This window comes from Papio anubis, chromosome 20, assembly GCF_008728515.1.
Source record: "Papio anubis isolate 15944 chromosome 20, Panubis1.0, whole genome shotgun sequence".
In the NCBI taxonomy this organism is placed as follows: Eukaryota; Metazoa; Chordata; class Mammalia; order Primates; family Cercopithecidae; genus Papio; species Papio anubis.
The window spans coordinates 41,859,172-41,873,101 of NC_044995.1; the positions used below are offsets into that span (position 1 = coordinate 41,859,172).

At 53.5% G+C, this 13,930-nt stretch overlaps 1 protein-coding gene across 1 annotated transcript in view; it reads left to right on the top strand.

Moving 5' to 3' along the window:
* COL5A3 (collagen type V alpha 3 chain) overlaps positions 1-13,930 on the top strand; it is a 49,213-nt gene that overhangs the window by 251 nt on the left and 35,032 nt on the right. The window contains 10 exon segments of the mRNA XM_031659061.1: positions 4,331-4,489; positions 4,577-4,766; positions 4,848-5,004; positions 6,422-6,526; positions 6,854-7,006; positions 8,671-8,784; positions 8,882-9,028; positions 12,555-12,602; positions 12,679-12,720; positions 13,587-13,649. Of these exon segments, the coding sequence (XP_031514921.1) occupies positions 4,331-4,489; positions 4,577-4,766; positions 4,848-5,004; positions 6,422-6,526; positions 6,854-7,006; positions 8,671-8,784; positions 8,882-9,028; positions 12,555-12,602; positions 12,679-12,720; positions 13,587-13,649 (1,178 nt within the window).

Consider the following 13,930-nt stretch of genomic DNA (forward strand, 5'->3'; position numbering starts at 1 on the left):
GGGCCTAAAAGAGCGAGGCATGGAGGGGCGTGGAGGGGGAGGACGTGAGCGCTGCGTGGGGTCCCGGTGTGATGTGGGCGCATGAGTGTCCGACTCTGGGTGATTTGTGGGTGTGTGACTGTTCGGGGGTAGGGGTAGGGATGTGTGACTGCGTTTTCTGGCGAGCGCGTGGGAATGCATGCAATGTGCAGGTGTGTGCGTGTGTGTAGCATGTCTGTGCATTTGGAGTGAAATTGCATGTGTGCTTGCATGTGGAGGTTGATGGCGATAGTGTGACTGTGAGTGACAGGGCAGTGCTGGGAGGGTGTATATTGCGACAGGTGAGTATGCACTTGTGCGTTTGTCTATGTGCTGATTTTCGAGGGTAACCGTGTGTGTGGTTATGCGTGTGACTGTGTGTCTCTGAGTGCCCCATGAGGGGTGTAGTTGTGATTTTTGGGTGCAAATAATTGCCCATGAGGATGAAGGTGAGTGGGGACGAGTATGGGGGGGGCTCTTCGGGAACCCACAGTTTCTTTTGCGTCTCTTTAAATGGCTTCACCCCATTCTCCCTTTCCCTCCTCTGCCCCAAATTGGCGAGTGCCCGTCTCCTCCCCTCCCTCCCTGTCGCCCCCTCCCCCACCCCGCGGTCCCCAGAGCCGCGATCAGCACCATGGACAGGGCCTCGGGGAGGGCCACGGTGAGGGGCGAGGCGGGGCGGGGCGCAGGGCGGGGCGGGAGTGGAAGTTGCTCCCCCCCTCCCACCCCAGCTGCTGGAGCCTTGGGTGTTTTTTCCGAGGAATTTCTCAGGGGCCCCCAAGGGGTCCCGGGGGCCGCCGGATGGGTGAGTCAGCGCTGACGCACGCCCAGCTGCGCGCACTGGCTGGGCGCCCTGTCCCGCCCCGCAGGGTTCGGAGTAGGGGGCGCTCCGGGAGTCAGGGGATGGCGTGGCTCCCTGGGGCTTCCCTGATCTGAGAGACCTCAGACTAGGCCCTCCTGGAAATCCCTTTCTAAGGTGAGCTCAGTCTCCCAACACACACACACACACACACACACACACACCCCACAGCACACTTCTTACTTTGGAGTCCAGGAAGGTGCCTGTCCATATGGTTAATCCCTGATTGGACCATTCCGCATTCCCACGCTCACACATCCACATGGTCATGCAATCTCAGGCATCCACTCTGAATATAAGTCCCCTGGGACTCGAGGAATGTGAAACACCGTGTCCAGGCAACCCTCTCCAGTCACCCGCCAAATGGTTCCAGCTTTTATGACCCTCCCACGCGCTCAGTTTCTCACACACGCTGCCCCTGACATCCGAACAAACGCTGTCAACATTCACAACCCATCACCCACTCTCTGACTGGGTCACACTCTCACACAGAACGGCACTCCCCCACCAGAAGTCCGAGGTGTTACAGTCACAGACACACCTGCAAGCTCGCTGCAAGCGTTACATGGCCACGCGTCAAGTAACTGCACCTAATCCCTCCATTAGAAGCAAAATATTTGCACACATTGACACCCGGAGAAATGACATGCCCAGCTAATCTCTGCCTGGCTCATTCAGACTCACCCACGCTTGTACAATCTCATGCACATACACATATTTGCACACACACCACACACCTGGGGGATTCCCAGCCATGCCCTGACTCAGCCCCTGCCTCTGTCCCTTCACATCCCAGACCCCAGATAAGATCCCCCTGGGGGCCCTGACCAGCACAGGGGAGAGTGGCAGGAGGCAAGTTGGGTCCCTGACAGACCCCCCACCCTCTGTCCCCGTAGGCAGGACTCAATGCCGCTTATGTGACTTTTTGTCATAATGCCAGCTATGAAAAGAAAGGGCAGTCAGTTTCTGAAAGGTCATTCCAGAAGGGACACAAGTTTCAAGCAGGATATCTTTGAGCTGGATGCTGGGAAGGACTTTCTTACTGTAAATGAGTGGTAGTTGAGGAGAGACCCTCTTTCGTCTGCAGAGAGGTTAGTGTGTGGGTCAGGGGAGAGCCTCCAGGCTGGGTGAGGTCGTTGATCTCAATCCTCCCCTGGGCCCCAGCCTGAGATGGGGCAGCTGGGATGATTGTTCCGTGGGGAAGTGACTCTTGTGGTCAGCAGAGCCTGGGAGCCCAGATCTCAGCCCCAGGGGACTGCAACCCAGATTTCTCTTAATAACAGCCTAGCCACAAAACAGGCAATTAGAGATGGGGGCTGGGGTGATGGGTTGGGGAAGGCGATTGGAGAGAGAGAGATTGAAAAAAGAGAGAGAGAGAATGAGAGAATGAGAGAGAGAGAGACTTGGACACAGATAGAGGCCTGGAAAGACCCAGCACAGAAAGTGGGACAGAGAGAGGGCGGGCAGGGATGCGGAGAGAAGGAGATTGGAGGCAAGAGGAAACAGAGGCTGACACAGGCCTCTGAGGAGTCTGGAAAATGAGGGCTCTGACCTAGGAAGAGTGGGAATCGGGGTCCTTCATCCAAGCCCCTGCCTCCCCAACGTCTTACCGCCCCCCCCCCCCCACCCGCCCCAGCTCCCTGTGGTGAGATCAGCAGAGCCGCCCCCAGGGGTGAGGTCATGGCAGATTCGGGAGAATCTAGCTCCTGCCAAGAGGCTGGGGCAGGGGGTCAGTGGGACAATTTGCTGAGGGTGGGGGGAGGGGGAAACCAGACAGGGGGCTCGGGGCCCAAGGGAAGCCCCCACCCGCCCCTGCCCAAGCCATGTGGTTCCACTTAGCACTGGCTGGGCTGCTTTTCGGGGTGGGGCTGGTAGCGTGGCCTAGATTAGGAACTGTTGGGCCAGACAAGTCCTTTCCTTAGCTGGGATGAAAGAGGGACAGGGGCCGATGTAGGCCCGGGAGTGCTGCTGGCACAGCCATCAGGAAGAAGAAGGTCAGAGAGATGAAACGAGGAGGTCATGGGTCAGGTGGAGGAGATCAGGATAGGCAGTGGAGAAGGTCGGGGTTGGGAGGGTGGAGGGCTGGAGGGGGAGGGAGAGAAGGGAATGAGGGTGGAGGAGGGGGAATGGAGGGAGACTGGAAGGAAAGGGAGGGGAAAGGAGGGAGGGAAAGCCAGTGGAAGGAAGGGTGGATCAGAAGGGAAATGTGGAAAATGGAGGAAGGAACAGCCAGGAGGGGTCGAGGGAATGGAGGGAAACAGAGGAGGCCGAGGAAATGGAGGGTCAGAGGGGAAATGGGAGGGAGGGAGGTCAGGAGGGGAAACAGAGGAAGCTGGGTCAGAGGGAAAAAGTCAGGAGGGAGGAAGGAAGGAGGGGAGGGAGGGGAACAAACAGGAGGCTGGAGGAAAGTCAGGGTGGAGGTCGGGGGGAAATGAGGATCAGTGGAAACAGGAGGGGAAATGAGGATCAGTGGGGGGAGGCTCAGAGGGAGGCTGGAGGGACAAGGGAGGGAAGGAAATGGAGGAAGGGAAGGGTGGAGGAAGGAGGGAGGGAGGAAATGAGGGAGTGGAATGGAGGGAAATGGGTCGAGGGAAATGAGGGAGGTGGCCTGATGGCAAATGCAAGTCAGAGATATGACCAAGGGAAATCAGAGGGAGGAGGTCAGAGGGGAAAATCAACCGACAGGAGGGGGGCTGGAGAGGAAAGTCAGGGAGTGAGCTCAGAGGGGGTGCCCGGAGGAGACCAATGGCCGAGGGAGGAGGTCAGAGGGAAAGTCAGAGGAGAGATCAGAGGGAGGCTCAGAGGGAGGAGGTTGGAGGAGGGTCAAAGGGAGGAGGAGGGGGAAATGGAAGAGGAAGGAATGAATGTCAGAGGAGGGGACATTCAGGAGGGAGGCCGAGGGGAAACAGGGTGGAGGAGGGCCGGAATGAGGGATGGAAGGAGGAGGTTGGTGGGGGAAACAGAGGGAGGCCGCGGGGAAATGGAGGGGAAAGAGGAAAGTCAGAGGGAGGAGGTCAGAGGGGTGCCTGAGGGAGGAGGCCTGGAGGGAAACAGAAGAGAAATGAGGGGAAAGAGGGAGGGGTCAGAGGGAAGGCGAAATAGTGGAGGGAAGAAGAAATGGGGGGGGGGAAGTGGTGGAATGGAAGGAAGGAAGGAAACACGGAAGGGAATGAAGGAATGCTTCTGATCAACTCCAGAATCCAGTCAACTTTTTTTCTCACCAAAAACTAAAAATAAAACAGAGTCAATAGGCTAAGTGAGGCCTGAAACACCCGTGTAAAGTGATGAGGGAGGCGGGGTGCTGGGGCCCAGGCTCCTGCTCCCTTCTTCCTGGAGCCAAACAGGTGTGAGGAGGGAGTTTGCTCCCAAAAACCCTGAGCCTCTGTCCTGGAGTCCTGGGCTTGTTCTAGCTGTTCCCCACCTCTGCCCCCCAACGGCTTCTCTCTGCTGCAGATCCTGTGGATGTCCTGAAGGCTCTGGGTGTGCGGGGAGGACAGGCTGGGGTCCCCGAGGGGCCTGGCTTCTGTCCCCAGAGGACTCCAGAGGGTGACCGGGCATTCAGAGTGGGCCAGGCCAGCACACTCGGCATCCCCACGCGGGAACTCTTTCCAGGTGAGCTGGAGTAGGAGGCCTGGGTACCTCCCTGGAGAGAGGCACTGCTGGGCCATCTGAGCTGCCCTGTTCCCTCTGCCCACCCAGATGGCCACTTTCCTGAGAACTTCTCCTTGCTGATCACCTTGCGGGGCCAGCCAGCCAATCAGTCTGTCCTGCTGTCCATTTATGATGAAAGGGGTGCCCGGCAGTTGGGCCTGGCACTGGGGCCAGCGCTGGGTCTCCTAGGTGATCCCTTCCGCCCCCTCCCCCAGCAGGTCAACCTCACAGATGGCAGGTGAGCATGGGGAGAGTGGGCAGGGGTCTGTGGATGAGGGGTGGGGTGAGAAGCACCCACACGGAGGCCGTCCCCTTGCAGGTGGCACCGTGTGGCGGTCAGCATAGATGGTGAGACGGTGACCCTGGTAGCTGACTGTGAAGCCCAGCCGCCTGTCTTGGGCCATGGCCCCCGCTTCATCAGCATAGCTGGACTCACTGTGCTGGGGACCCAGGACCTTGGGGAGAAGACTTTCGAGGTAGGAGTTCAGTGACGGGGGAAACTGAGGCAGTGGGTTGGATGTTTTGTCTACAGCCTGAATCTGGAGAGGATATTAAAGAAGGAAGATGTCAAGCTTCAATCTATCCCCAGGAAGCTGAGGGAAGCAAGTGCATGCTTTCACACACCGTTGCAGCGTGGAATTGTGAAATTGCAGAGCCACAAGACCATAATTTTTTTTTTTTTTTGAGATGGAGCCTTGCTCTGTCGCCCAGGCTGGAGTGCAGTGGCTCCATCTCAGCTCACTGCAACCTCCACCTCACAGGTTCAAGCAATTCTCAGCCTCCCAAGTAGCTGAGATTACAGGTGTGCACCACCACGCTCAGCTAATCTTTGAATTTTTAGTAGAGACAAGGTTTTGCCGTGTTGGCCAGGCTGGTCCTGAACTCCTGGCCTCAAGTGATCCATCCACCTTGGCCTCCCAAAGTGCTGGGGTTACAGGTATGAGCCACCGCGCCCGGCCAACACCATAAATCGTGACGAGGCCTACTTGACTTGTTGTAGGAAGATCCGGTTGTGCCAGTGCATGCTTGTGTGTGCCGTTGCAGTGCATGACTGTGAGATTGCAGAGCCACAAGACCATAAATTGTGACAGCGCCTACTGGGCTTGTTGTGGAAAGATCTGGTGGTGTTGTGTGTCTGAGACTGTGACCTGAGATGGTGCTGGTTGCTGTGATAGTGTGTGATTGTATAGGGGCAGTTATAACTTTGGGAACCAGCAAGCAGCTGTGTTGTGTGGCAGTGTGATGTGTGTTCTGGGTGTGGAGACCTTTGTTAACTGTGTGTGACCATGATGTGTGTCACCTCTGGGAGGCCAGGACCTGATCTACCTCATGTTCCTCCTTATCCCTAATACTGGATCTTCCCACAACAAGTCAAGTAGGCATCGTCACAATTTATGGTGTTGGCAGGGCACGGTGGCTCATACCTGTAATCCCAGCACTTTGGGAGGCCAAGGCGGGTGGATCACTTGAGGCCAGGAGTTCAAGACCAGCCTGGCCAGCATGGCAAAACCTTGTCTCTACTAAAACTTCAAAAATTAGCTGGGTGTGGTGGCACACGCCTGTAATCTCAGCTACTTGGGAGGCTGAGAATCGCTTGAACCCATGAAGGAACTGATGCACCCCTAGTGGGGCAGATGTGTGGGATGGGATGTGGCTTGTGGTTGGGATCGGGTGTGCCCCCGATAGGATCTTTCCTTGTCTTAGTTACAGGGGGTAGAGGAATCACTAGGGCTGTCATGGGGTCACCTCCTCCTTATACGTAGTGTGCTCTGGATGGGAGAGCATCACACCCTGGTACCAGGAGGTGGGTAGGACTTCTGGGGGATGAGGGGTCAGAGTAAGCCTGTGGTTGTATGGCTGCCTTCCTTGACTCCTACACCCCCCACCCCCTAGGGAGACATTCAGGAGCTGCTGATAAGCCCAGATCCTCAGGCTGCCTTCCAGGCTTGCGAGCGGTACCTCCCCGACTGCGACAACCTGGTACCGGCAGCCACAGGGGTGAGTGAGGGGCTCCATGACTCCTAATCTCAGGACACAGGCTGGGTCCTTCCTGGCTCCAGATCCCTGGAAAGAGTGAATTCTCATCCCCCAGACAGAGGGTTAAGTGACCCATGACCTCAGACACATCCCAGGCGTGAATGACTTTGACCTCAAGTCATATTCCTGAGCCACCCTTGACCCCAGGTTACATGAATAACATCAACTCCAGGTCACAGGGCTGAGTGAGGACACAATGGACCATGAGCCAGCCTCACCCCAGGTGACCTGAAGGATGGGGTCTCTGTTGGTGGGATGCTCTGGACCTGACTGGGACCCTCCTCCCAGGCTCCCCAGGGTGAACCAGAGACCCCTCGTCCTCAGCGGAAGGGGAAGGGAAAAGGGAGGAAGAAAGGGCGAGGTCGCAAGGGGAAGGGCAGGAAAAAGAAGAACAAGGAAATTTTGACCTCAAGTCCACCTCCTGACTCCCCAGAGAACCAGGTAAGAGCCCTGAGACCACCTGACTTCCGGCCTTGACCATCTGACTTCAGGTCTTGGTGCTTGACTTCTAGAATCCCATCCCTACTAATCTCTGGACCCTCATCTATGATCTTTTTCTCTGGTCTCTGATCCATGAGCTCTGACTTCTCTCAGCTGACTGATGACTGTCAGGGTGACTGATGACAGGGTGGGAGTGGGTCCCATCTTACAAGCTCTCCCATCTCTGACCCCCTCAATCTCCAGTCCTGGGGCACTAGAGGGAGGGGGCAGACCCAGATAAGCTCCTGATTTTAAGCGGGTTCTTGATGAGGGCTACTGTTTAAGGGGGATCATTGGCTGGGTTGAATGATGTGTTCATTAGTTAGTGTGTCATTGTTTGGGGTTCCCTTCTTGGGATCATTGGGGACGGTTATTCATTGGGAGAGTCATTAATTGGGGGCATTATTTGGCTTCCCTGATAGGGATTGCTGGATAGGGGGGAATCATCGAGGGAGATATTAATTGAGGTCAGTGTTTGGGGTGCACCTAGCTGGGATCACTGTGGAAGGTCATTGATAGAAACCATTATTGGTGCCACCGATGTCCCCAGTTTAGGGTCAATGACTGGGGGGTTGTTGGTGGATGGTCACTGACTGGAAGTCATAGTGGCATCACTCATTGGGGCCACAAGTTGGAAGAGTGATTTCAGGGGGTCGCAGATGGGGTAACTGATTTGGGAGTCCCTAAGGGGATTATTAGTTAGGAAGTCATTGATAGGTGGAATTACTGTTTGGGGGTCATTGGTTAGGACACTTTTGTTGGGCTCATTTATGGGTATTCATTGTTGGAGCATCACTGGTTAGAGGAATAATTGATTAAGGGTCACTGATGGGGGTTATTAGTTGGAGAGTCACTAGTTAGTGCTAATAGTCAAGAGAGTGTCACTCGTTGAGGTCACTGGTTGGGAAAATCACTGAATGGAGCAGTAACAGGTTGAGGCCAGTGATGCCAGTGGGAGGGGTTGTTTGTGAGTCACTGGTTCTAGAATCATTGGGGTCTGTTGATGTAGGTCATTCTTGGTGGGTCACTGGGTTGGGGGGTCCTTGGTGGGGGTCATTGCTTGGGGTCTTTGACTGGCGGGGGAGTCACTGGTTGCACTACATCTCAGTTCCAGATCTTCTTGGCCAAGAATACAAACACTAGGAGTAGTGGGCCCCTCTTCAGCCCCTTCCTCAGCCTTGTCCCCTCACCTGGGGCCCCACCACCCTCTTCCCACATCCCCCAACCCCTGCCTTGACCCGGTTCCTCTGCAGCTGTGCAGGCTAGAAGGAGCCGCCACTCCCTCTCTGACTGTGGCCTGGCTGACTGGCCGCTGAACTCTGCCTTGGGAGAGGACATGTGGGCTAGGCTTCCGGGAGCCTGGCCCTGAATGTTGGACCTTGACCTTGACCTCTGGGTTCCAGGGCCAGCCTGGCTCAGCGCCTCCTCCATCCACGATGGCTCCCTCTGCTGGAAGCCCTGGTCCAGCCAGCACACTTTTGTCTCCACTGGCCTCCGGTGCTCTTTGGGGAGCCTCCTCTGTCCTGGCCCCAAACTGGGAGCTCCTGGGGACAGTGGGAGGGTGCCTCCCTTTTGTCTTGATTGCCCTGACCTGAGACCCAAAGCTCCCTCCATCCCTGCTCCAGACCTCCACTGACATCCCCAAGACAGAGACTCCAGCTCCAAATCTGCCTCCGACCCCTACGCCTTTGGCCGTCATCTCCACTGTGACTACTGGACCCAATGCCACAATCCTAGAGGTTGGATGGGGCTGGAAGAGGGAAGACCCCAGGGGTTTGGGGGGTGGTAGACAATAAGGAGGTCAGGGAAAACTTTAGTCTGTCCTAATGTTCTCAGGGGAGCTTGGACCCTGACAGTGGAACCGAGCTGGGGACCCCGGAGACCAAGGCAACCAGGGAGGATGAAGAAGGAGCTGATTCCACCATGGGCCCTGACTTCCGGGCAGCAGAATACCCATCTCGGACTCAGTTCCAGATCTTTCCTGTGAGTCTAGGTGGCTGGGGTTAGGTGCAAGAGAGTGGGATTCCTATTTAAAAATTTATTTATTTAGGTGGGGCGCAGTGGCTCCCGCCTGTAATTCCAGCACTTTGGGAGACCGAGGCAGGCAGATCATTTGAGGTCAGGAGATTGAGACTAGCCTGACCAACATGGTGAAACCACATGTCTACTAGAAATACAAAAAATTAGCCAGGAGTGATGGTGTGCGCCTGTAATCCCAGCCACTGGGAAGGCTGAGGCAGGAGAATTGCTTGAACCTAGGAGGCAGAGGCTGCAATGAGCCAAGATCGTGCCACTTCACTCCAGCCAGGGAAACAAAATGAGACTCCATCTTGAAAAAAAAATTTTATTTTATTTTATTTTTTCATTTTTTTTTTAACTTTTGTTTTAAGTTCAGGGGTACAAGTGCAGGCTTGTTACGTAGGTAGACATGTATCATGGGGGGTTCGTTGTACAGATTATTTATTTCATTACTCAGGTATTAAGCCTAGTATCCATTAGTTATTTTTCCTGATCCTCTCCCTCCTCCCACCCTCCACCTTCCGATAGGTCCTAGTGTCTGCTGTTCCCCTCTATTTGTCCATGTTTTCTCATTTAGCTCCCATTTATAAGTGAGAACATGTGGTATATGGTCTTCTGTCCCTGTGTTATTTTATTTACTTACTTTTCTCACATCTTGAGGGCTTAGAAGGGATTCCTACCAGGAGCCAAGAAAGGCCAGTCTCTCTTTTGGCTTCGGCACCTGCTTGTGTCAGGCACTGTGCTAACAGTTGACTCTGTGACTAGACAGAGGGGCTTGGCTTTTACTCCAAGTACCAGGAGATGCCACTTGAGCACTTGTGAAGGAACATGATCTGACTTGGAGTTTTGAAAGCTCCCTCTGGGCCGGGGGCAGTGGCTCACACCTGTAATCCCAATGCTTTGGGAGGCGGAGGCGGGAAGATCGCTTGAGGCCAGGAGTTTGAGGCCAGCCTAGACAACAGTGAGGCCCCATCTCTTAAAAAAAAAAAAAAAGAAAAGAAAAAAAAGAAAAGAAAAAGAAAAAAAAAAGAGCTCTCTGGCGGCTGAATGGCACATGGACAGTAGGGGGAGCCAGAGGGGCAGCAGGGAATCTGCAGTGGGGATGTGACCTGGAGAGAGATGGGAGGGAGGGATGGAGAGAAGTGGACCGATTTGGAACATGCTCCATTTTGGTCTTAGAGAAAAAATGGATACACATTCGATGTAACCGAACCCAAGCTCAGTGGCTTGATATTTGAAAGGAAAACAAGAGAGACGAGAACTGGTGGAAGGAAAAGCAGGTTTATTCCAAGAGACAGCAAACCGAGAAGATGGTGGACTCTTGTTCCGAAGCACCATCTTAAGTCAGTACAAATTTTAGGCTGTTTTTATGTTAAGGGCAGGGAGAAGAGAAGAGGGTAGAGATCAAGAGGTAACTGAGGCAGGGTACGGTGACTCATACCTATAATCTCAGCAATTTGGTAGGTTGAGGCGGGAAGATCACTTGAGCCCAAGAGTTTGGGACCAGCCTGGGTAACATAGCGAGACCCCATCTTTACAAAATAAAGAAAAAATTAACCAAACCCAGTGGTGGCGTGTGCCTCTGGTCCCAGCTGAAGCGGGGGGATAGCTTGAGCCCAGGAGGTGGAGGCTGCAGGGAGCCATGATCACACCACTGCACTCCAGCCTGGGTGGCAGAGCAAGACCTTGTCTCTAGAGAAAAGAAAAGAAAAGAGGCTTGGGCTGGGCACGGTGGCTCACATCTGTAATCCCAGCACTTTGGGAGGCCGAGGCGGGAGGATCAAGAGGTCAGGAGATTGAGACCATCCTGGCTAACATTGGTGAAAGCCCGTCTGTACTTAAAAATACAAAAATTAGCTGGGCATGGTGGTGGGCGCCTGTAGTCCCAGCTACTCAGGAGGCTGAGGAAGGAGAATGGCCTGAACCTGGGAGGCAGAGCTTGCAGTGAGCCGAGACCGCGCCACTGCACTCCAGTCTGGGTGTGAGAGGGAGACTCTGTCTCAACATAATAATAATAATTATTATTATTTATTATTATAAAGAGGGATATAAATATATCCTCTTTTATTTAAAGAGGGATATAATAATAATAATTATTATTATTATTTAAAGAAAATAATAATTTGAAGAAAATAATAAAGAAAAGAAAAGAGACCAGGTGCAGTGCTTCCCGGTTTGAGTTTAGCCTGGGCAACATCAAGACCCTGTCTCTACAAAAAATAAAATTAGCCGGGCATGGTGATGTGTGCACCTGTGGTCCCAGCTACTCAGGAGGCTGAGGAGGGAGGATCACCTGAGTCTGAGGAGATCGAGGTTGCAGTGAGCCATGATTGTATCTCGGCCGTACTCCAGCCTGCTAACAGGAGTGATCCTGTCTCAAAAAAAAAAAAAAAAAAAAAAAAAGCAAAGCAAAGAAAGCAAGCAAGAGAAGGAAGGAAGGAAAAAAGGAAGGAAGGAAGGAAGGAAGGAAGGAAGGAAGGAAGGAAAGAAGAAGGAAGCAAAGGGCACAGAAAAAGGAAAAGCCTGCTTGGGCAATAGAGTAACTCTGAAAAAAAAAGAAAGAAAGAAGGAAGAAAGAAAGGAAGGAAGGAAGGAAGGAAGGAAGGAAAGAGAGAGAGAAGGAAGGAAGGAGCCAAGCATGGTGGTTCATGCTTGTAATCCCAGCACTTTGGGAGGATGAGGCAGGTGGATCACCTGAGGTCAGAAGTTCGAGACCAGCCTAACCAACATGGTGAAACCCCGTCTCTACTAAAAATATAAAAATTAGCCAGGCATGTTGGCGGACACCTGTAGTCCCAGCTACTCGGGAGGCTGAGGCAGGAGAATCGCTTGAACCCAGGAGGTAGAGGGTGCAAAAAAGAAGAAGAAAGGAAGAAGAAGAAGAAAAGAAGAAGAAGAAGAGGAGGAAGAAGAAGAAGAGGAGGAGGAGGAGGAGGAGGAGGAGGAGGAGGAGGAAGAAGAAGAAAGGAAAGAGGGAAAGAGGGAAAGAAGGAAAGAGAGAAAGGGAGGAAGGAAAAGCCTAGGTGTTCCACAGCAGAGGCACATAGGCACATAGTTGTAACTAACTTGCCCTTGGTACCTTGTTACCTGGAGTGCTTTTGTGTGCCAAGCATTATTTCAATTCATTCATCTTTGCATGCGATACACACAGTCGTCATTCATCCACTGACTTTACAGGTGGACCAATTACCTGTAAGTGGCCATAGGGGTTGACTAAATTTCCCAACATCACTCAGTTAGTAAGAGGCAGATGCAGGATCAGTATTGGGCAGCAGGCTCTGGAGTTCACGCTCTTCACCTTGACATGGCACTCCCTAGTGGATGCGGGGGGGCTGAGCTTCTCAGTGCATGTTGGTTACAGTAGAGGAGAAGCGGCTCTGAGGGTAGACCCTGTGTGTGTGTGCATGCACGCGTGCGTGATCAGATAGCTGAGGGGTTTATGTCCAAGTTCACATCTCTTGTCTCTCCATCTCCCCTGACCCCACCCCAGGGTGCTGGAGAGAAAGGAGCAAAAGGAGAGCCCGCAGTGATTGAAAAGGTGAGGGGTCTGGATTGCGAGGGGGTTGAGGGGCTTCATGATGACAGGGGTCATCGACACTCATTTCTCCCTTTAGGGGCAGCAGTTTGAGGGACCTCCAGGAGCCCCCGGACCCCGAGTAAGTCATGGCTGAGTTTCCTTCTTCCAGTCTTTCCCTTCCAGCTGAGTGGTGTTTAAGCCCCTGGAGTGAGGAGTTGGGGTGTAATGTTGCCTGACCAAGTGGAGGGTAGTGGACATTTGAGGCTGAAAGGATGAGTCAAAATAGGGAGAATGAACAACATAGAGACTGGGCAACATAGCAAGACCCCATCTCTTTAAAAATAGCCACATATTGGCCAGGCGCAGTGCCTCATGCCTGTAATCCTAGCACTTTGGGAGACTGAGGTGGGCAGACCGTGAGGTCAGGAGATCAAGACCATCCTGGCTAACACAGTGAAACCCTGTCTCTACTAAAAATACAAAAAATTAGCCGGGCGTGGTGACGGGTGCCTGTAGTCCCAGCTACCCGGGAGGCTGAGGCAGGAGAATGGCGTGAACCTGGGAGGCAGAGCTTGCAGTGAGCCGAGATAGTGCCACTGCACTCCAGCCTGGGTGACAGAGCGAGACTCCATCCCCCCCCAGAAAAAAAAATATAGCCTCATATTAAAAAAAAAAAATAGTGGTACCCACTTGTAGTCCCAACTACTTGGGAGGCTGAGGTGGGAGGATTGCTTGAGCCCAGGAGTTGGAGGCTGCAGTGAGCTATGATCATGCCACTGCACTCCAGCATGGGTAACAGAGTGAGATCATCTCTAAAAAAAGATTAGGGGTCAGAGAGTAGCGTTGGGGGTGAGTGTGGGTCAGCATTGCATTGGAAGAGTTGGAGTGACTCTGTAGTGGGGTAGGGAGGTCAGCCTGAGGTTAGAGTCAGTGAGTGGTAGGTTGAAAGTCAGCCTAGCTCAAACTTTGCACTTCCTGTGACTCCTGTTTCTCTGTCCCCAACAGGGGGTGGTTGGCCCCTCAGGCCCTCCTGGCCCCCCAGGATTCCCTGGCGACCCTGGTCCACAGGTAAGAGACTCCCACTGGAGTATCCTTCCAGAGTATACTCTGGGAAGTATACTTCCCAGAGGAGTGAGGTTTGGGGCTGGGAGCATGATGGTCTGAACATAGATATGAGGGCGTGGCACTCGGGAACACCATCTCAGGGCTGGCACTGACCTCTTCTGTTCTCTGTCTCCCATCTGTGAACTATTTCTCTGGTTCCCCTTGTGTTTCTGGGGCCTACTCTTTGCTTTTCTTCTTTTGCCTGTCTCTGTTTCTGAGTGTCTTTCATCTCTGTCTTTCTCCTG